Source organism: Panthera pardus, unplaced genomic scaffold, assembly GCF_024362965.1.
Source record: "Panthera pardus isolate Hobbes unplaced genomic scaffold, ASM2436296v1 HiC_scaffold_24, whole genome shotgun sequence".
Lineage (NCBI taxonomy): Eukaryota > Metazoa > Chordata > Mammalia > Carnivora > Felidae > Panthera > Panthera pardus.
Genome location: NW_026526810.1, coordinates 24088156 through 24110225, shown reverse-complemented (window position 1 = coordinate 24110225; position 22070 = coordinate 24088156). Strand labels below are relative to the sequence as shown.

The 22070-nt window shown below is 56.2% G+C and overlaps 2 protein-coding genes across 4 annotated transcripts; both read left to right on the top strand.

Annotated features, from left to right (window-relative positions):
* Positions 1 to 500: 500 nt before the first annotated feature.
* Positions 501 to 17067, top strand: LMAN1L (lectin, mannose binding 1 like). Of its 3 annotated transcripts, XR_002077868.2 has the most exons (14): positions 501 to 4725; positions 7546 to 7700; positions 7829 to 7936; positions 8027 to 8085; positions 9417 to 9516; positions 9911 to 10031; positions 10886 to 10941; positions 11540 to 11672; positions 11977 to 12128; positions 13259 to 13326; positions 14181 to 14304; positions 14930 to 15057; positions 16092 to 16277; positions 16456 to 17067. XR_002077868.2 is itself a non-coding variant. In XM_019441450.2 (13 exons), the coding sequence occupies exons 1-13, from the start codon at positions 4320 to 4322 to the stop codon at positions 16222 to 16224; spliced, it is 1740 nt and encodes a 579-aa protein (XP_019296995.2). In that variant the 5' UTR covers positions 501 to 4319; the 3' UTR covers positions 16225 to 16380. The 3 variants fall into 3 exon arrangements, 2 of the variants coding, with proteins under 2 accessions (XP_019296995.2, XP_019296994.2); XM_019441450.2 differs by lacking the exon at positions 16456 to 17067 and having other exon boundaries at positions 16095 to 16380; XM_019441449.2 differs by lacking the exon at positions 16456 to 17067 and having other exon boundaries at positions 16092 to 16380.
* A 111-nt stretch (positions 17068 to 17178) lies between these two features.
* On the top strand, positions 17179 to 21755 carry CPLX3 (complexin 3). Its single transcript, XM_053888842.1, has 3 exons — positions 17179 to 17453; positions 18631 to 18718; positions 20654 to 21755. Exons 1-3 carry the CDS (start codon positions 17290 to 17292, stop codon positions 20876 to 20878), a joined length of 477 nt encoding a protein of 158 aa, XP_053744817.1. The 5' UTR covers positions 17179 to 17289; the 3' UTR covers positions 20879 to 21755.
* The last annotated feature ends 315 nt before the right edge of the window (positions 21756 to 22070 follow it).

Below are 22070 nucleotides of genomic sequence, written 5' to 3'. Positions count from 1 at the left end.
CCTGAGACTGGCAGCTGAGGCTCTGACCCTGTCTCAGCCCTGTCCCAGCCAGCAGGACCTGAAATCCAGGGAGTTCTGACTTTGTAGTGTGCCTCGTGTCTGCTCCTCAGCCCCCTGCAGCCCAGCCGCCAGTGTCTGCCCCCACCCCTGCCCTCCAGCCCAGAGCAGGAACCTTCTCACCTCCTCCAGTCCATCCCTTCTGCACACTGTGAGGCTCGTTTTTCTAAGGCCAGACCATTCGTTCAGTGACATTTGAATACCTGCTTTGTGCCAGGACTGGGATGCAGCAATGAGCAAAATAGACCTGGTGGAGTTTCCAGTTGGGAAGACAATCACTCAGACAACTACAAACTGATAGCGTGCTATGGAAAAAGACATGTATAACGTGGGGGTCAGATCTGTCTGTAGGTCAGGAAGGGCTTCCCGGAAGGGGCAGCACGTAAGCTGAGATCAAAAGGATGATCGGGAGGTGGGGGGGTAGGGGGGGTGGGCAGCAGCATTCCAGGAAGAGAGGCTGGGACAGGAGGCAGGACAGCTTGTTCTGAGGTCTCTGGGAAGATGGTGAAGATGGGCGGTGAGCCTTGAGGTGGACAGGGAGGCTGGGGCAAGGGTTTGGCTTTTATCACACTGAGAGCCACGGGGAGCCCGTGACAGTTCTGAGCTCCTGGTGAAGTTCCTGGGAGCACAGTGAGGACTGATAAGTGTAGGAGAGGACGGTGGGAGTGGATGGCCTCCAGAGGGATATAAGGGAAAGCTGAGCGAACTTACCAATGGATTCATAATGTAGGCGAAGGAGGGAGAGGAGCCACTGTGACCCCTGATAAGCAGGATGGCTGGGGGTGGGGGGTGCACCAGGAGACTCCTCTTCTGGAGGAAACATCTTGAGTTCTGTTAAGGACGTGCTGAGTTTCAGGCGTGCCTGTGAACTGCCAAGAGGCAATGAGCAAGTTGTTGGAACCCAGAGGCTGGAGAGGGGAATCTGAGAGTTATCAGCATGTGGCTTGGATCTAAAGCCACGGACAAGGAGGAGGTCACTGTGGGAGGACGAGCAGAAGAGGAAAGGTCCCAGGACCATGCCTGGGGGAGCGCTTAACATTGAAAGGCCTAGGAGAGGAGGCTGACCAGGCCAGATACAGAGAGGAAGGCAGCAGAGTGCCCTGTGACAGGTGAGCGACAAGCCAGCAGGTCCCCTCTTCCCAGAAGACCGGAGCCCGCTGCCGGTGTTAGCCATGAGGAGGTTGCCGGTGACATCAGCAAAACCTGAGTTTGCAGGGGTGCAGATTTGAGGCCTCGCTAGAGGAGGGTGCGAGCGATGTGGGAAAGTCGCCAGTCTTGGGAGATCCAGCTGTAAGAAGAGGAAAGAGGATGAGGTAGAAGATTGGAAGGAGGCAGAGGCATGGGCAGATCCGATGCCAAAGGGAATGACATTTACCTTCTGGCCGCACCCATGTGCTGAGCAGACAGAGAAGATAGAGGTGCAGGGATGGTAGTGATCGAAGGGGAGCCTTCCTTAGAGCACAAGGGCGTGTGCCTGCAATGGGAGCCCGTGTCCTGATGAAGGACAGAGGGACCCATGGGCGACGCCCCGGTGACAATAATAATCAGACCCCGGGTGGCATGGCAGGGAGTTCTGGTTTGGAGTTTGCTGATCCCCGTGGCATACTCTCACCACGGCCGATGTCAAGCTCCCAACCTGACTTCACTGAAGGCACATTTGACCGTTGGCTCAGGTTCAGAAACCTGCAATGGGCCACGGGATCAGGAGCAGGAAGCAGGGAGGGGCAGGAAGGGGCAGTGTCCAGCAGATGATGGGCTGCGGGAACGCAGGCTCAGGTAGCCAGGTGCTCCCAAGCTTTCCGCCTGGTGGTATGAGTCCTCCCCATCCCTTCCTTACTTCCTTTCTCTCACTTGGTTTATGGCTTTTTTGTTCCCTCCTTTCTTTTCTCCCATCCTTCTCTTCCGCTCTGTGCTGGACGCTGGCGTATCATAGATGAGCAAAATGGAGTTCTTACCCTCAAGTTGTTCGTGACTAATAGGGATCCCACTCAGGCTCAACTTGGTGCCCAGAGGTCTGGTGAGGTGGAGGAGGCGGGAGGCGTTAGGTGGCTTCTCAGACATACAGAGGTCAGGCAGGGACAGAGAATGAGGTGTTTCTGGCAAAGGAGGGGCACTGCCCAGGCCAAGGTGCTGAGGTGCCCTGGCCAGATGACGTGCTTCAGCGTGGCTGGGCCCAAGGAGCCAATGAGGGTCTTTTGGGAGGAAGTAAGTCCGGAGAGAGAACAGGGCCCAGGCCCACCTGGCTTTGCAGGCCCCATGAATTTAACTTCATACAAAGGTGGCCAGGAGCAATTGTGTTCAGGGACAAGCAAGGAGTGGTGTGGTCAGATCTGCATTTTAGAAAAATAATTCTGGTTATAATCTGGCCCTGGGGGTGGGAGCGTCCAGAGGGGGGACAGGGAGACAGCGAGGAGGCTATGGTGGCCAGGCAGGAGGGGACTGGTGGTGGCCTGGACTGGGGAAGCCATAGGAGATGGAAGGAAGGTGAACACAGCTGACGTTTTACTGAGCTGAGTGCTCAGTGTCTGCCAGGCCCTGTGTTCTAAGCACATTAGACATATCGTCTCGCGTCCCCCTCCAGTCGACTCTCGGGGCCCCATTGTACAGATAAAGAAAAGGCTTGGGGATTAGAGGATCAGGTAAGGCAATATAAGAGTAGCAAGAACAAATTGAAGAGCTTGCTCAGGCTTGACAAGGTGGGGGTTGCCATCCATGAGACCCTAGCCCTGGACCAGGATGGGCCAGAGGCTGCAGAACACGAGTTTCGTTTGGACATGTTGTCTGGGGGCCTTTGTGACATCCAAGCAGAGAGGTCCCCTGCAGAGTTAGACATTCATTCAGGCCTGAGGCTCTGGGAGAAGCCGGGTTGACTGTAAGAGGTTTGGGGATCCATGGCTAGAAGCCATGGACGCAGGTGAACTTGGCCAGGGAGCACGTGGAGAGTGAAGAGAGGTGCAAACACAGGGAGCCCCGGTGTGCGGGGCCAGGAAGGAAGAGCAGTGGCAAAGGAGCAGCTAAGGGGGCCGTCAGAGGTAGGGGAGTCCTGCGGGGCGCGAGGAGGCTCCTCAGAGCACAGGGGAGGGGAGACGAAGCGGATGTTCTCGTCATCCCTCATTGCAGAGACAGGTTGAGAAGTAATGCACTAGAAGCAAAGAACAGGGTCACCGTCAGGCCTGCTGGAGCGGTTTTCATGGGGCAGTGGGGGCCGGAGCCAGAAGGGGACTGACTGAGTGACAGGCGAGGGAGTGGGACCAGACTGGGGCCTGCCTTTCCGCAGCGTGGCCATGGAGGTGAGGGGCGAGAGGGGGGAGGCCGCTGAGGGCTTACTTACTGTTGAGAAATGAAGGTTTGCCTTTAGCATGTCCTGAAATTTTCCATTTACAGCCTTGATTTTAATTAATTGGTAGAGCTTCGGTAACTCCATCCTACTGGGAACTTACAAAGTACAGTGAAACTTCAGCTAGCCAGAATTCTTGGCAAACGAGCCACTCTGGAAAACGAACGTTTATTGGCGTGAAAAGATTTGAAATATAGGATTTCTTTTTAAAAACATTTTTAGTATGGATATAATCACATAAACATATGCAGTAGGGAGAAGACTGTAATGAACCCCCACATCCTCACCATCCCATGTGAACAGTAGCTCCAGACCAGTCCTGTGCCCTCCACACCCCGCTGCCCCCAAACTCTGGGACACTTGGAGGCAAACCCTAGACATTTTACCACTTCGTTTGTACAGCTTTGGTACATTTCTCTAAGAGACAAAACCCTTTTTTAAAAACTGTGACCACAATACCATTATCACGCCTAAAATCTTTAACAATAATTCCTTAATTTAATCAAGAATTCATTGTTCGGATTCCCCAACAGTCTCATTTTTCCCCCCCAGTTGGTGGGTTAAAATTAGGCTCCAAACAAGTCCACACATGGCATTTATTTGCTCTGTCTGTTAAGACTCCCTTTCTTCTCTTCGTGTCATTTGCGTGTTGAGGAAACCGGGCTGCCCGGAGGCATGTGTGTTTGGGAATGTGGGACAGAGCTGGGCACCACAGCGGAGCGAGCAGGACGGGGAAGTCCGGGGTTGGCAGGATGATGACCAGATAGTCGGGACACCTAGCTGCGGGAAGGAGGCAGGATGTGGAGGCCCGTCCTGAGCAAGGGGAGAGGCCAGGGCTGCTGAGAGCTGGGGCCTGTCCTCATGATCCTGAGGCCTTACGGCTGCCGGAGCTGAAGAGAGGTGGAAAGATGGCCAGGGCCCAGGAATGGGGCAGAGCCAGGTGGGCGACAGGTCAGGGGTCAGGCTGGAGATGAGGAAGGGGCTGGGCCTGAGGTCAGGCCTAGAAGGAACAGGATGTCTGTTGGGGCTGAAGGGAGAGAGGGGAGGGCCAACAGAAACCAGCTCCTCCCCACCTGGCCCCGTCCCCAGGGCCCCTCCCCTGGCCTCCCAGCTGCGGCTCCACTCAGGGGCCCAGACACCAGTTCCCTTCACAATGCTGGTGATCAGGGGCCCTGATCCCTTGTTCTGCCTTCTCCTCCTCCTGCTCGTGGGCCCCCACAACCCCGTGGGGGCCAGTCCTCCTCAGAGAAGGTTTGAGTATAAGCTCAGCTTCAAAGGACCAAGACTGGCGTTGCCTGGGGCTGGAATACCCTTCTGGAGTCATCATGGAGGTGAGGGGTGGGGTGGGGACCAGCCATGCCCAGGGTCCCTCATAGTGCTGGAGGGACTGACCAGCTCTGGGTGGCTGTGACTTGGGGAAGAGTGGGCCTGCCGGTACCAGCCTCTGCCCAAGACGGGGCCAGGCCTGGGGCAGGCAGGACCTTCGCCCCGGGACCCCTCCCAGGCTTGTCTCCCGTTCCACCCACCACAATCCCACCCCATCTACCAGTCTCCATTTCTCCTCTCTGCCTCTCTCGTTCTCTGCCCTAGGATTTCTCTCTTTTCCTTTTGCCTCTCCTTGGACCCCCTCTCCTTCCTCTGCCCCTTGGACCCGTAAACACACACATGCTCATGTGCTGAGTCCCAGACACGCAGACACAAGGCAGCTGGGACCAGCACCAACCTCCCTTCTCCCTGCTCCTTGCTGCCGGGCCTGTGGCTGTCCACGAGAACGGGGGGACTGCCCGAAGGGAGGCACCCTCGTGGCCAGCTGCTTTGCCAGAGAGGGCACCAGCTCTGCCCTGTGTGTGTGCTGGGTGGAAGCAGGCACGAGAGCATCTTAACTTCAGGAACTTCCAAACCCAGACCTACAAGGAGTCTGTCTTCTACTTGATCTTGTTCATTAAGGATTTTTGAGGACTTACAAGGACCTATGCAGTAGAGAGGAGCTTAAATTAGGAATGAGCAAGAAGAATGAGACTTAGGGTTAGGGCCGGAGGCATGAAATGAATCCAGAAACAGGGCTTGTGGCCAAAATATGCTGTGAGGTCTACCCACCCTTCAGAGTTGGGCCATGGATCTGGTTCAGAGCCACCTAGCAGGCAAAACAAAAAGAGAAAGCAGATTCGTTATGTATTTCTGTGTCTGTGAGATGTAAGTTCTGAGAACGGCATGATTTCTGATTGGGTCTTGGCCCAATCTTCCCTCACAGAGGCACAGGAGGTAAACAAAGGAAGGGGCTGATTCTCACAGCACCAAGCCAGGCCCTGCCTCAAGCCTAGGATGGCAGGGCCTGTACAGCACACACTGCTGGGGGCCTTGTCAAGTCTGGCGTGTCACAGACCACAGCGGGGAGCAGAGGCACATTCTCCAAGATCACGCAGTGATAAGCTTACCGTCCATTCATTCATTCCTTCACTCACTCATTCACTCATCCTTTTGCCAGAATTCTACCACCATGCCCCTCTGTGCCCAGGCCAGAGACACAGGGCTGAGTCAGACTCAGGGGGCCCACACTTTGGGGTGAGGCCTCATGAACGATCCACATAGAGCTGAATGAGTAAGTGTAGTATACAGTGGGCAATCCTTGCCTCCCACAAGTCACTTCGGAGGCAGTGGTGGCTTCTAAGGCCCCCCAGGACTCCTGGCCTTGCAGCTTCCGAGCCTCCCTGCCCCCAACCCTGGCCTTTGCTGAGCAAACAGCCTGGATTAGCAGTCTCCGGAAAGTCCTAGCAGGGACTGGGCCTTGGGCCAGGTTCCAGGCTGGCAGGCCAGAGGGGTGGGGAGCCAGCTGGGGTGAAGCCTCTGATCTCCCCTCTGATTCCTGCCAAACCTGCCTCAGTTTCTCTCCCCTTTCCTTCGCCTCCCCCACCCCCGGCCTCTGTGAATTCTCTCTCACACACACTCCCTTTCCTCACAGTCCTGTCAGCCAGTTGTCACCTTTGCTTTCAGGCTTTCCTCATCTTGGAATGCCCCCTGGGGACCTGCACCCAGAGCCCCACCCCGCGCCCCTGCCTCAATGGGCCACACTGGAGTCTCTCCATGCTTCCACAGCCTGGAGTCCTAAACCCCAACACGGTTGTTCTCGCAAAGTACTCTCCTGTGTCTAGTGGCCTCGGGCGTGTCCTTTTCCCTCACGGGGCCTGTTTCCTCCCCTGAGAAACAGAAAGGGGTGGACGCAAATGTCTCTTGTTGGAGAAACGTGTTACAGCTGACACCTGAACAACGCAGGGGTTAGGGGCGCCAACCCCACACACAGTGGAAAATTCGAGTATAATAATAACCCGGCTCCCCCAGAGCTTAACCGCTAACAACCTGCTGTCAACCAAAGCCTTACCAATAACATAGACCGTGGAGTAACACTTTTTTTTTTTTTTATGTTGTATGTATTATATTCGGTATAAAGTAAGCCGGAGAAGAAAGGAAAATGTTATTAAGAAAATCCTAAGAAAGAGAAAATACATTTACGCTATCGTACTGTATCTATCGAAAAAAAACTCCACATGTGGGGCGCCCGGGTGGCTCAGTCGGTTGAGCGTCCAACTTCGGCTCAGGTCATGATCTCACGGTTCGTGAGTTTGAACCCCGCGTCGGGCTCTATGCTGACAGCTCAGAGCATGAGGCCTACTTCGGATTCTGTCTCCTTCTCTCTCTGCCCCTCCCCACTTGGGCTCTGTCTCTCTCTCAAAAATAAATAAAGGTAAAAAAAAAGTTTTTTTTAAACGAAACAAAACAAAAAAAACTCCACATGGAAGTGGACCCGTGCCATTCAAAGCTATGGAATCAGATGGAGCTGAGTTCCAATCCACTCAGTTCCTTAACTTCTCTGAGCCTCAGTTTCCTCATGTGTCAGATGGGGTCTTAGAAAAGCAGGCGGCACGGATTTGTGGTGAGGCTTATGTGAGAAGGTATCCGCCCCCTGGCAAAGGCCCTGCCAGCCCTGCTGGGCTCGGTGTCCCACTTCTCCTGCATCTGACTGCCCACCTCTTATTTAATGGCAAGCCTTGATGTTACTTCCTTCCCGCCCCAGAGCCCAGCCCAGGACAGTGAGTGAGACTGATGGGGGCGTAGGGGATGGTGGGGCCCTGGCCCTGAGCTGCCCCCGTCCACAGATGCCATACTGGGCCTGGAGGCAGTGCGGCTGGCCCCATCCATGCGGAACCGCAGTGGCGCCGTGTGGAGCAGGGCCCCTGTCCCCTTCTCTGCCTGGGAGGTGCATGTGCAGATGAGGGTGACCGGGTCAGGGCGGCGGGGAGCCCAGGGCATGGTGAGTGGCCCCAAACCACGCCCGGCAGAGGGGGTGAGTCAGGGAGGTGGGTGGTGAGCCCGAGGTTCAGTGTCCTGCAGGCCCCCTCCCCCCCCCCCGCCCTGGGCTGAGCAGCTGGGGACCCACAGGCCGTGTGGTACACCCGGGGCAGAGGCCAAGTAGGCTCTGTCCTGGAGGGGCTGGCCTCGTGGGACGGCATCGGGATCCTCTTCGACTCCTCCACCGAGGATACCCAGGTGAGTAGTGATCTCCTGTCCCCCTTCCCCCCTTCCACTCCCCCTCCACCCTGAGCCCACGGCTGAGGCTGCTTGTCACCTCCCATGCAGAACAGCCCCATCATCCGTGTACTGGCCAGTGATGCGCACACTCGCTACGAGCCGCGTGGGTAAGGGCCAGTCCGGGCACACCCCTACCCCATTCCTGGGCCCCAAGGGCCTCAGCGGTGACCCACACTGTGTACATAAGCCCCTGCCCCAGCCTCTGACAGGGACTCATCTAAGCTGATGGCTGCTGCCCTGGAACAGCCTCTCGCTTGTCCCAGCTGTGCCTCCTCTAGGACGGGGACCAGAGTCTGCGTGCTCTTCCCAGGAACTGCCCCACTGAGTCCTCAATTCATTCAACCTAATGCCCCAGGTTGGGGGATGGGGCATGAAACGACACAGGGCGTAGCCTGCACTGAGTGTTGCCACTCACACCGTCTCATCTGATCAGCAACACTCTTGAGAATGGGAGATCATTAGTCCCCAACTACAGGTGAGGGCATTGAGGCCCAGAGAGGTGGAGTGAATGGCCGAAGGTCACAGAGCCCTTCGCAGAGCTGAGCTTTGAGGTCAGATGGTCCCCGCCCTTCCCCTGAGCCGGCCGCCTGCCTGCCAGAGCCTTCCCTTTCTCCCCGATGACGATGACGAGGCTTCCCATCCCATCCAGGCCCTTCTTCAGTGTCTCCCAGCACGCATCCCTTAGCTCGTAACAATTAGAATAATTGCTAGCATTTATGGAGTAGAGCTCACCTGTCTGCGGGGCACAGCGCCAAGCACTTTACATTCATTGTCTTAGCTAACCCTCATAACAATGTTATGAGCTAGTTCCAATTATTATCCTCATTTTAAAGACGGGGGAGCTCGGGTTTGGAAAGATGTGGTCATTTGCCCAAGGTCACACAGTTAGAGTGCAAATCGCAGAGCTGGCTTCTCCCTGCTCTGTGCGGCCTCCCTCTTAGCCGCAGGTGGAAGCGCGGTCTGTGTGCCCAGAGAAACCTGGGACCTCTCGGGCCCACAGAACGCGGCTCCCGTCCTCTGTCCTGAGTCTGTCCTGCTGCAGTCTGAGTCTGGCAGAAAAAAGAGGAAAGAGGAGCCCTCCCCAGAGGCGCAGGGGAACGAGGAGTCTGGGGTGGGGGGGACAGTGGAGGAGGTGGGGGGCCTGGGGGGTTGAGGGCAGAGCTCCAGTGCTGCTCCAGGCTCTGTCCCCCTAGGGAAGAGTCACAGGAAGGCCCTGGCGTCTTCTGCCAGGCAAGGCTTGCTTTCCAGCTCCCCTCTCTCCTGCTAAAGAAGCAAGGGAGACTCATGCTAGACAACAGGGACACGTTCCATCCCGGGTGACCCGTGGGGCAAGGGGGTGGGGGCGTGCTGTAGGCCTGGGCAGAAGGGCCCCTGGGACGACCCCCACTGTCCAGGCCTTGCGTCCTGTGTGGCCTGGCTGAACTCCAAGTGCCCACAGGGATGCAGCCAGCGGGGTGCTGGGCTCCTGCCACCGGGACTTCCGTAACCTGCCGAACCCCCTCAGAGTTCGGATCACCTACTGGGGACAGAGGCTGCGGGTGAGTAGCCCTTCCTGCTTTCTCAGATTCTCTGGGCAGGGAGTGCAAACTATAGGACTCAGAGCTACGGAGTTGCTATGTGAGTGCCCATGGCCCCAACACACCCGTGCCTGTGACACCACACAGGGGCCCGACACATACAGGTGGCACCCACACGGGACCCTCCTCCCTGCACAGACTCCTAACTCCCAGAGCACATACTGACGAGGGCTAGCGTGAGACCAGGCAAGCGTGCCCCTCCACGCCATGCTGACACCAAGCTGGGTGGCCGCTTGCCCACCTTTAGAACCAGGGAAGCCAGTGAATCAGAGGTGGGGATGATAACCCGCTGCCGGGGTCAGGGGAGAGGTGGGGGGTTCCAACCGTGAGGGGCTCACTCCTCTGTGCCCCTCAGGTGTCCTTGAACAGTGGCCTCACTCCCAACGACTTAGATGAGGTCTGTGTTGACATGGGTCCACTGCTTTTGGCTCCTGGAGGTTTCTTTGGGGTCTCGGCAGCCACTGGCACCCTGGCAGGTGAGGGCCTTCCTTCTGAGCAGGTGAGAGCAGAGGAATGGTACCTAATGAAACATCCTGAGCACACCTTCCAAAGAGCTCTGGGTGTGGGGCCAGCCACTTCCTCTCTGTGTGGTCTGGGCAAGTCATGAGCCCTCTCTGGGCCTCTGTTACCATCGGGGCAAGGTCATGTCTGCCTTGCAGAGTTGCTGAAAGTCTCAAATAGGATAAAGCACAAGAAGCTTTTATTCCAGTGATGGCCCCATAAGTGCCCCAAGCTGGGAACTGTGGGGCAAGTAGAAGAGGGACAGCCATGAGGACATTGAGGAAATTGTTACACCGCAAAGGGGTGTAACATAATGAAGAGTCCACGGAGGGACCCACAGCTGGCAAGCAGGGTGCAGTCTGAGGGTGGGAGTTCTTGAAGGCTCGGACTTTAGTCTTTAGACTGTGAGCACTAGGGAGCAGTGGAAGGTTTCCAAGGAGGAAAGGGACACGGTCTCAGAGCCATGCTGAGGAGGTGGCCATCATATGGTTGCTTCTGCCACTCTGGGGCCTGAGGGTGTCACTCATTCTGTTGCCATGGCTGTAGCCCAGGACTGTCCAGTTTTCCCACTCAGTGTGGGCCCACCCTTGGCTCTGCGTGTGGGTCAGCCCTCACAGTCCACCCATCTGCTTGTCTGCCCCTCACACCTTTCCCATGAAGTGAGCAAGACGAAGGTTAGAGAGGCCCAGAGTCACCCAGATCTCCTGCCTGCCTGGAATATAATAGAGCCAGGAGGGGGGAAGGGGGGGGCGGGGGGGTGAGGGCTGAGTGAGTGGGCTGCTGGGCAAGGGCGGGGGTCTTACCTTCCCTTCTCTGCCTCCCCTTCCAGATGACCATGACATCCTGTCCTTCCTGACCTTCAGTCTGAGTGAGCCGGATCCAAAGGTGATGCCATCCCTGGGTCAGCCTTCAGGGATTGCTGGGGGACAGTCCAGGGACCCCTTCCTGCCCCAGATGCTTCTATGTCATGGTGTAGTCAGCCCTGTCATTCGAGCCGCTATCTCTATTGATCTCTCTCTCTCTTTCTCTCTGAGTTGCTCAGACCAGGCCTTGTGCTGGGCAGTGCAGGGGGCCAGAGGTGACCTAGAGCTAGGCCCCGTTCCTGAAGCACCTCCCAGGCCATCAGGGGGCTGTGGGAGCACAGAGGACAGGTCCTGACCAGCCAGGGGAGCAGGGAAAGCCACCTGGAAGGCATGAGCTTGAAAGGCAGAGAGAGTAGCTGAGTGGAGGAGCAGCACAGACAAAGGTCTGAGTCCTGGGCGAGCCGCTGGGGCCTGGACGGCAGCTGGAGACATAAGCGTGGGGGATCGGCGGCAGCAGAGCCTGAAACCACAGGGCTTGGTGGCCGGGGTGCTTCTTCCCTGGGTGGGATGCGTGTTTGGTCCGGGAGCGGAACTGGGCTTGTGGAGGCCCCGTGGGAAGCCTCCCCTCACCCGCAGCTCTCCCACGGGTCTCAGGCCTGAGTTTGGTCTTCTTCCTCCAGCCTCCCCCACCGCCCTTTCTGGAGATGGAGCAGCTCCGGCTGGTGAAGCAGCTGGAAGGGCTTCGGGCAAGGCTGGCCCTGGGCACCAGGGATGATGTGATCCCAAAGCTGAGCTCCGAAGTCCAGGAAGAGGGTAGGGACCCAGGGAGCAGGCAGGGGAAGTAGGGGTCCATTTGAGCATCACAGGATCCTCTTCCCTTGGAATCAGGAGTGCTTTAACCAATTGGGAGACGAAGGTTCAAGGAGGCCATATCTAGCAGACCCCGGGGCCCAGGCTCTGTCCGATCCCCACCCCACCACCCAGACACAACTTTCTGGGGGAGAGCTGGAGGCAGAAGCCATGTCTTTCTGCCCCTCCTCTCCAATAAGCCCCAAAAGATAGGATCTGCTACCCCACTGCAGTGGGCTACCGGGCCCAGCTCTGCCCCAATCTCCAGGGAAAAGGATCCTTGGCCTGGAAGAGACGCTGGGCAGACACCGCCAGATCCTGCAGGCTCTCCAGGGTCTCTCCAGACAGTTGGCCCAGGCCGAGAGGCAGTGGAAGAAGCACCTGGGGACCCCAGGCCACGCCAGGCCTGAGGGAGCCTGGGTGAGTGGCCCCTTGGGCACCCAAGGCCCTGCCTGCAGGCCTGGAAAAGCAAGCTCCCTAGCCACTGGGTTCCTGGCACCGGTGAGCTCCCTCGGTCCAGAAAGAGGAGCAAGCACTATACTTAGGATCTAGTCTCCCCCAAGGTCTGGAGGGAAAGGAGGGCAGGGGTGCAGTGCTGCAGGTTGCAGGAGGGGGTAGACCTACCAGGCGGAGGAGCATACAGGAGGGTAGCCCTGCACGAGCAAATGCCCACGGATCCCCGCGGCCGGGGCTGGGGAGAGGAGATGCCAGGTATTTGGACACGGGTCTGTAGACAAGCGCCAGAAATAGACTGGGTGCTAATTTGCATGTAGCTCCACATGTGATTTGGTTCCCATACGGCTTGCTTAATGCTCAGACGCACCAGAATCCTCGTTTTTATCTCCACTGCCACCCTGGCTTCTCCTCCAAACAGTCATGCCCCGTGGCACGCCCAGCCTGGGGCCCGAGAGCTGAACTCAGTCAAGCTGTTAGATGCCAGGCAGAAGAGGCCGGCGGCTCCTGTGGGCTTTGCTGGGCTCTGGCAGCTCAGGGTTTACATCTTGTGTCCTCAGGCCAGAGCAGCTGAGGCTGGGCTGCTGGAGTGGGGGAGTGGGGATGGGGCCACACTCCAAGGCTAGGCCTCTATGATCCTATTTCCAGGCCCGGAACTCTTGCTGCCAGATTCTCTCCACCCCAGAGAGGGGCAGCCACTTCTCCAGGCCACTCACCGAGACAGAGGCCTAAGCATTGAGAGTTGCTCGGCACTGGCCCCATCCTGGACTGTGCCCTGCGGTTGGGGTCGGGGAGAGGGGGGCGGTAGGTAGAAGACTGGACTGGGCCTCTGCCTCCTTTAAGGGCAGAACCACTTCTGAAAGGGGGAGGAAGCCCATGACCCTCAGGGGGAGGGATTTGAGAAGAGGGGGAATCCAGAAGCCCAGATGCACAGGGGATAAACTCAACGTGTCAGATAATGTCCAAACTGAGGAAGGGCCAGGTGAGGTAGTAAGGCGTTCCAGAAGGAAGAGGGCTACAGTGTCCTCGGGAAGGTAGACTCTGAGAAGAGAAAGGCTGTGGCCTGGGCCCTGGAGAACAGGCTGGCCCTGCTGCAGGATTCTGCCAAGGTCAGTGCCCTGCTCCGTGGACAGAGGACTCTGCTCCAGGACCTGCAAGAGATGAGGTAAGGGCACCTGTGAAGAGGGGTTCTGGGGGAGGGGCAGAGAAGTCCGGCTCCACCCACTTGCTCAGCCTCAAGTTCCTCCATTGGCCCCCTATTCCTTTCCTCACTTCCTGAGCATCCAGCACAAAGCCTGGCACACAGGGAGGGGCGGGGGCAGAGTTAAGTCTGTCCAGTTGACCTGAATTTAATTGAATTCAAGTTTAAAGTTTTGAAAATCCTAATTTAAAAGTAACTCTCCCTCGGGAGGGACACAAACCCCCTCCCCAGGGAAAGTTAGTAAATCTGAGCCTTCCTTCAGGGACGGCTCCTGGCATGAGAGGATGTTTTGATGGCGTTCTTGGAGGAACCATAACCAAGATCAGGCTGAACTGAAGAGGGCAGTCCCTGACTTCTTTTTGCCCCCCTCCAGCCTCCCAGCACCCCACTCTAGGCCAAGCCCAGGGAGCTACCCATGGGGCTCTGGGGACAGGGAAGTCACCCTGATGCTACAGAGCAGGGAAGCTTCAGGCTGGGTGCTGGATTCTGGGTCCCTCACCCACATCTAGATGCTTGGGGATGGGAAGATGGGAAGAGGGAGAGGAACCAAATCCCCTGGGGCCTGGGGATGGAAAACAAAGCCCAGGGAGCCTGGAGTTGAAACAGACAACTTTAAGAAGACCGTTCTCTGAGCTAAAGCTGTCTGAGGATATAAGAAGAAGGTTTGGGGTAAGACCAGCCCCTAAGAAGGGGCCCTATGGATGGTGCCTGTTTCCCACCAGGTGCTGCCGTTAGGGATTGTGAGAAATGGTTAGGAGGCCTGGGTGCAACCAGAAGAGATAATGAGTCATCTCCCTTGGTTTCCACCCCCCCACCAGGGAAGCAGCTGCCCACGTGGTCTCAAAAGCCCAGCTCTTCTATCTGCCTGTGGGCACCAAGCATCATTTCTCAGAGCTGGCCCAGATCCTGGGCCTCCTGCAGAAGGACCTTCGGGGCCCACTGGTAAGGGGGAAGGAAAGGGTGCCATGGGGGCCCCATCCTTGAGGTTCTGGCTCAGCCCCCTTCTTCCAGCACTTCTGCGTCCCCAGGCCCCTTCTGCCCTTGCACTCCCCTCCCGGGACTGCTGACAGGCACACCTGTATCTGTGCCTGTGTCTGTGATACAGATCTCACCTTCTCTCTGCCCTCTCTGCACTCTGGAGAGTCCCACAGACTCTCAATGGCAGCAGGACCCTGGGGACCATTTGGTCCAACCCCTTCAGTAACCAGAAGGGAAATGGCAGTACTAGAGATCCATGGTGGAACCTTCTCTTCCCTGTGTCCCTGGCCCATCTTGCTCCTATTTCGGCCCTCACCATCACCTTGTCTTTCACTCTATTTCTTTCTCATCTCTAGAGCCTTCAGAACCCTGGTGATCCCTGGCCCCAGGCCTTCCCAGCCGTCCCCACAGATGGAGCCAGGGGAGCTAGGGTTGGGGAAGTAGCTTCCTCTCCAAGCTCCCTGGATGAGAACCAGGGTGCCCCAAGCCTGGGGGAGGGAAATAGAGCCCACACATGGCCCAGATTCCAGGTCCCCTTTTTCCTTCTGGGTAAGAAGCCGATCCAGGACCTTAGAATGTCCCCTTTCAGAAAGCGGCAGCCAAGAACCGCCGCCCACCTGGCCAACCCCCAGGAGCCTCCTCGTGCCTGCGGCCCAGCATCTTCTTGTTCTTCCTCCTCATTCAGACTATAGGCTTCTTCTGTTACGTGCACTTCAGGTGGGTCTTCCCATGACTGAGCCATGCTATACTACTTGACATCTCTTGATTCTGGGTCATAGCCATTCGATTGGAGACATGGGGCACTGAGGCCCAGGGGTAACATGCCTGGTCTACCAGGGGAAAGGAGCAGCACCCAGGCTAGGACCCATTTTTCCAACAAGCTCTACTGGCCCATCTAAGTCCTGCCCTCACAAAACTCACTTGCTAATGTGAGAAACCGATGAGTAACTGATAGTCACACCCTATCTGGTCAGTGCCATAATGGCAGGGAGCTCAGGGGCTGTAACAGTATGGGAAAAAAGCACTTGACCCAGCTTAGGGAGATCAAGGAATTGACTAGAAGGGACATTGGATGTGGGTCAAGATAACTAGGAGTTTTCCAGCCTGACAAGATAAGTAAAGGCATCAATACAGAGGAACAGGATAAGAAAAGGCATGGAAGCATGAAAAAAAAGCACAATATTCTGGAGAAAAAGTGTCAAGTTCAGTGTCAAAGCAAAAGGTGGGACCAGTTTGTGAAACTGGGCAAAGAGAATTTAAAAGAGAACAAAAAGGAGGTCACTAATTCTGCTTGACGGGTGTTTGTTGAATGAATGAAACATTTAGAGATGGTGAGTGTGCTAAGGTGCTCAGAAATCGGACTGACAGTCCTTATTGGTGGAATGTCAAGACAAGAAGAATCAGTGTGGTCTGGGATGCTCCTGGAGGAGGGAAGTGTGCTGAGCTTTAAAAGCAGAGTAGAAGGAGGGACAGCCTCCAGGTAAAAATAGCAAAGGTACCAAGTGGAAATGATGACAAGCTTATGCATTATGTACGAGTTCGACGGTGGCCATAAGGCTGGAGCCACCTAGACAGGCCTTGAATGCCAAGGAAAGAGTCTGGTCCTGATGGGGCAGGCCAAGGGAGCCATAGAAGGTCTTAGAACAAGGGAGGCTGTAATGGAGAGATGGTAGAGAGGTGAATGTAGAAGCCTGGTCTCAAGAGCCCTGAAGGAAGAGATCCAAGTAACCTTCTTCTCCTTTCCCTGGCAGTAGGCAGGAGCTGGACAAGAGCCTTCAGGACTGTTTGTCCACAGGCAGCTCTCCTCTGTGTCCTGCACCACGCATTCCTGGGGCCCTGGGGATTCTGAGGAGGCAGCCTCTCTCCTCCAGCACACACGCATGACTCACCTCAAAGCCCTGAAGGAATCTCCCCAGGAAGTGGATGGTGTCCAGGGGGTGAGGGTTTGGCCGGTACTTCTCCTTCTGGGTGCCCAGCTCCTGCCCACACCTTAGCTTTTGGGTAGCTCCAATCTCATTAAAGGTGATTTCCATCTCCCCACGTTTTGTTTGATATGCTCATTTACCTTCTGGCTTTACCTTAATTTCTCTGAAGGCTTTCACCTGCTCTGGATAGGTAGCTGGGAGTGGGCTCCAAGCAGGCAAGGACATCAAGGACTGGTCTGATTGCCAAAAGACCAGATACCCCACAAGCCTCGAGCCCTGGACTGTGGATCGAGAGGGAGTCACAACTGTGGTAATTCTGTCCCCAGAACAAAGAGTGGAATCTCCAGGTGCCCCTCTTGGCCCAGCCCAGCCAGCATCACCATGAACAACTCTCTCCCTCCCCACTTCCTGTAGCTCTAGGGGTCAGCAGAACTGGCATATGAGGGAGAACTCTGAGGCAACCCACGGAGACATAACTGGGATTCCCGCTTTCTGGTCTCCCTTTCCCAGCGTCCAGCTCTTTGGGCAGCTGCTGGGGCAGCGGGGTGGAGAGGATGGTGTAGGGCCCAGGGCTGGATCTTTGCCCCTTGCTGCGACTTGGATCTGCCAGCTGAAATCCTGGCTATCAGCGACCTGGGAGAGGAGGAAGTGGGGGGGAGAGTAGGAAACAGGGTTCTGGACGCGCATCAGTGCAGCCCCTTTCCCTGGGGAGCGACCCCACCCCGCGCAGGCCCTAATCCGTTGTTAGCTATGCCCAGGCGGAGCTTGGCGTTGAAGGAGGCACGTGGGGGAGGCGGGAGTGCGGAGCGGGCACGTGGTCCAGCCTCCTCAGCCCCGTGCATGCCCCCCGCCCCCCGTGAGGAGGGGTTTGGGGAGGTGGGGGCGGGTCTGGGCGGGGGCGGGCGGCGGGAGGCTCAGAGCGTGGGGCGCGGGCCGGCGGCAGGAGCTGTCCGCGAGACCTAGTGCTGAAGTAGGTGCGGACGTGCCTGGCGCCCGGCGCCCGGTGCCAGGGCCAGCGAAGACCATGGCGTTCATGGTGAAGACTATGGTGGGCGGCCAGCTGAAGAACCTCACCGGGAGCCTGGGGGGCGGCGAGGACAAGGGGGACGGGGACAAATCGGCGGCCGAAGCGCAAGGCATGAGCCGAGAAGAGTATGAGGAGTATCAGAAGCAACTGGTGGAAGAGAAGTGAGTGGGATCCCTTCCTGGCTCCAACGACCTTCCCCCCACCCCCACCCCCTCCAGCTACCTGGCCCACCTCTAGGGCGGTTTCAGACCCCGAGCCCTCTCACCCTACTTTTCTAGATGCGGTAGGAGGCTGGGTTGTGCTTTCTAGGCTGCCCCCAGAGCCGCCCCATCTCAGACCCAGGACCCGGCCCCAGCTTCGCACTCAGGGCTCAGAGGGAGTGGGGGCAGGGGCAATAGGGACCTGGGATGGGGTGGGGGCACGTGCATTTCTGACGAAACAAGTAATCCCTTAATCCGATCTGGTCCTAACCGTCTGCATCTTCCAACTGGAGCTCCTCTAAGCCTGAGGCTCCGAGAAAAGTAATGAATCTGAGGGGGCTCAAAATCACGGAGACAGATCTTGAGATGGGGCACTCATAGATACTGAGCCTCAGTGTCTTCTTGTGTGCAGGCAGTGCTGGGACAGAGAGGCAGCTGGGGTGGGATAAGGAGCTGGACCCCAGAGTTAGGTTGCTTAGATTTAGATCCAGGTTTTGTGTCTGTTTAGCTAGATGACTTTAAGCCAGTTACTTAAACCTTTCTGTGCCTCAGTTTCCTCTTCTGTAAAATGGTGATGGTAATCATAAAGCATGCCTTATATGTGTATAAGAATTAAATTATTTAACGCATGTTAATTTCATAGCACAGTGCCTGGAACATAGTAAATCATTAAATATTAGCTATTACTTTGCTTACTCCTGATAACAGTTTTTTTGTAAGTTGCAAAAGAGGAAAATAAGTGACTTATCCAAAGACATACCGAAAGTGGTAGTGCAGCCAGGATGCAAACCCAAGTCTGCCCCGAATACTTTCCCCCACAAGACACAATCTATCAGGAAGGGAAAAGACAGACGGAGTTGGAGGCCGCGAGAGGTACCCATTAGGGTCTGCAGAGTGAGCCAGACCAGCTGACTCTCCAGCCCCAGAGTCCAGTGGCCGGTGCAGAGGCAACAAAGGACAGTTATGATGGGGAGAGAGGCAGCAAAGACTGACGGAGGCCCGCCAGGTCAGACACACAGGCTAACGGGCTGGAGCAAAGCGGTCGGCGCCGGGACACGGAGACCCCGCCGGCCCTTTCCTCGCAGACCCCGCCCATTCTCTCAGCCCTTGAGATGACTCCGCCCCGGTGCCCCCGCAGGATGGAGCGGGATGCGCAGTTCACGCAGAGGAAGGCAGAGCGGGCCACGCTGCGGAGCCACTTCCGAGATAAATACCGACTGCCCAAGGTAAGCTTACGAGCCTGGGCTGGCAGGTACATCTGGGATTCTGAGCTTGGGGCTCCCCACTCTTTCTCCCAGCACAGCTGGGCACCACAACTTTCAGCTCCTAAAACTCATGGAGACGAGTTCTTGGTTGGATCCTTCGTTCTCGGACTCAAAGCCCAGTCTTCCCAAGGCTGATAGGTTTGTGTTTCTGGAGCCAGTTCAGGCCCCTTCTCTCCCCCACCTACCACTCTCCCAACCCCCAGTCAAGCCCAGGCAGATGAAGAAGTGGAAGGCAGTAGATTTTACCCCAGGGTTGAGTACACTCCGAGCTCCTGAACACCCATGGAGGGTGGGGTGGGGTAGAGAATGCACACCCTCTGTGTGCCAGGCACTTGACCTTCATGCCCTTATGTAACCCCTCAATAACACTTCCAGGTAGCTATCACCCACACTACAAATAAGGAAACTGAGACTCAGAGAGGTTGAGGGACTTGTCAAGGCCATACAACCAGCTAGTAATGGAGCTGGGGTCAGAGCTCAGCCTGTGAATACTGAACCTCAGCTTGCTCCAGGACTCCTGGCTGGCTTCCAGGGTGTGGAGTCTGTCTGCAGAGAGCAAAATGCCCCTTGGTTGGTCAAGCAGCCAGGAAGACGTCTCCCATAGGCACTACAGCAGTACATGGGCATGTAAGTGTTGTCTAAGGAGAGAAGTGAGACACAAGCTACTCCCAGTGCCTAGAATCTTCCACTTGAATTGAAAGATCAGACATGTGAACATTACATTCACTCATTCAACAAACGTTTACTGATCCCCTGGCTGCCTCTGACGTTCCACAGGGCACCAGCCTTCTGGAAGTCTCTCAGAGGGAAAACCACTCCAGAAAGCCTAGAAAGCTACTGAGTTAAACCCAGCTAAGAATGGACTCATTAAAAAAAAAAAACAAAAAAAAAAACAAAAAAAAACCCAACCAGGAATGGAGTCATTCCTCAAATGCTTGCACGAGCCGCATTAAGAGAAACAACTCCTGCCACCAGGAAACTCTGAGTCTAGATGAAGAGGGAAGACTTGGCGGTAACTGAGTAGGACATAAAGTGGAAAGCCCCAGGGTCCCCAAAGGGAAAGAGAAGTGCAATGGCAGTCAGTAGGTGTTGTGCAAAGAGAGCACAGATGTTGGAATCCATGATGTAGGTTTAAATTTTTTTTTTTTCAACGTTTTTATTTATTTTTGGGACAGAGAGAGACAGAGCATGAACGGGGGAGGGGCAGAGAGAGAGGGAGACACAGAATCGGAAACAGGCTCCAGGCTCCGAGCCATCAGCCCAGAGCCTGACGCGGGGCTCGAACTCACGGACCGCGAGATCGTGACCTGGCTGAAGTCGGACGCTTAACCGACTGCGCCACCCAGGTGCCCCCATGATGTAGGTTTAAAACGAGCGTCTGTGCTTCCTAGTTGTGTGACCTTGCCCAGGTTGCTTACTTGAGTAATTTACTTAAACTGCACCTCAATTTCCTTACTTGTAAAATACAGATAAAAATACCCACCTCACAGGGTTATTTTGAATGTCAGCCATACAGTAGGCATTTGATAAATGGTACCCATCACTATTATCAGTAACGTCCTCCAGTGTAGTTAATGATAGTCAGCATGTGACTTAGCTGATTAGCACAGTTTGACTCCTAAGTATTTTCATTTTGCTTTATTCACTATGCTGGTGTCTTCAATATCTCAGAGTGAAGTAAGGTGGTATAAAAGTGCAAGGTCTCCATGTCCAAGAGTCAAAAGCTTGATCCTGGGATGGGGGTGGGGGAGTGGGTGGCTGAACTCACAGGAGTGAGTTCTCATGCGGCTCGAGAATCTAGGGGCTGGGAGCCCAGTCCAGGCCTCCTCCCTGTCCCTTCAACTCTGGGTCTTCATGGACCTCCAACCACACTCCACCCTCCCCTCTTCCCTTCAGAACGAGACAGATGAGAGCCAGATTCAGATGGCAGGTGGAGACGTGGAGCTGCCCCGGGAGCTGGCCAAGATGATTGAGGAGGACACAGAGGAGGAGGAGGAGAGGGCCTCCGTCCTCGGGCAGTTGGCCAGTCTCCCTGGCCTAGACCTCGGCTCACTCAAGGACAAGGCCCAGGCCACATTGGGGGACCTCAAGCAATCAGCTGAGAAGTGCTACATCATGTGACTACTTCCTCTGGGGCTGCCCGCTGGGGTGACCAGAGGGCTGGGCCCACGTGAGGGCTAAGAGCATGTCCCAGTGTTCAGGGACCCATACCCCATCTTAGTTTTGTTCCCCCTGTCCCATGCTAGCTCAGGACCCTTCCCATCTGTGGCCCAAGTCTGCCTTCTGGTCTTTCTCTTTCCACTAGGAACAAAGTCCCCATTCCACACCCTTCTCCTCAGGACCCACCCTCTCTACTCAGCCTGGAGAGGCCTCCTAAGATTGTAGGAATAGGCCCATCCCTCTCTGGCCATTGCCCTAAGTTCCTGCACACAGGATCACGCATAGAGAGACCCACAGAGGGACATAGAAGCTGTGGCATGTGCAGAGGCGTATGCCACAGCTGCATCCTGGCACACCCTGGCACACCCTGGCACAGACGCACATACACAGGGTCTGTGGGCAGATACCCTCAGGAGACAAGAGGCCCAAGGTTGAGACTCCACGTTCATTCTCCTTGAAAGCCACTGCTCTTTCTGGGTCTCATTTCATCATCTCTAAAATGGCGATGGACTGGCTAATTTCTAAGACTTTCTGGCTTGGCCTCCCCGCCTTCCGAGCCAACCCCACACCACTCCTTGGGCAGGACAGCAGCTGTAGCCGTAGCCTCTAGTGGCTGCCGTTGTACTGTGGGCTCTGGCTCTCAGGAGCTGAGCGATGCTGTGTGAGGGGCCGAGTGCCAAGGACGAAGCTGGCACTGAACGGTAGCCCAGGCGGCTCTAGGCCTTTTCTGGACCCAGGCCCAGGCAATTTCTGTTCTGTTCCCATAGAACTCTCTCCGGATTCCATAGCTGGATCTCTTCTCTCCGCTCAGCGAAAAATAAAAATTTGAAAAGATGTACCTATCCTCCCACTTCTTATGGACCTCCAGGAGTCTTGGGGTTCACAGCCCCACAACCCTCCTCAACCATAGCTTCATAGGAATGCCAGCAAGCTCTACCCTCTGGGGACCCTGGGCAAGAGCGGGGTCCCCACACTGCCCCAGCACCAAGTCCAGCCCGGGGCCAGAATAGGTCTGGGCTTTGAGGAGGATGTGGCAGCCAGCCGGATGGGGATGCACCTGGAGAAGGTCAGGCCTCCGGGCCACTACTTGGAACCTCAGGAGGGGCTGTGGCTCAATCACAGCTGTCTCTGGCACCTGCGCCTATACCCCCTT

Coding starts and splice junctions, on each gene's coding strand:
- CPLX3 (XM_053888842.1), top strand. CDS start 17,290: ATGGCGTTCATGGTGAAGACTATGGTGGGCGGCCAGCTGAAGAACCTC. Junction 17,454..18,630: donor AAGCAACTGGTGGAAGAGAA/GTGAGTGGGATC, acceptor GTGCCCCCGCAG/GATGGAGCGGGATGCGCAGT. Junction 18,719..20,653: donor ATAAATACCGACTGCCCAAG/GTAAGCTTACGA, acceptor TCTTCCCTTCAG/AACGAGACAGATGAGAGCCA.
- LMAN1L (XM_019441449.2), top strand. CDS start 4,320: ATGGGGCAGAGCCAGGTGGGCGACAGGTCAGGGGTCAGGCTGGAGATG. Junction 14,305..14,929: donor AGGACCTTCGGGGCCCACTG/GTAAGGGGGAAG, acceptor GTCCCCTTTCAG/AAAGCGGCAGCCAAGAACCG. Junction 15,058..16,091: donor TTCTGTTACGTGCACTTCAG/GTGGGTCTTCCC, acceptor TTTCCCTGGCAG/TAGGCAGGAGCTGGACAAGA.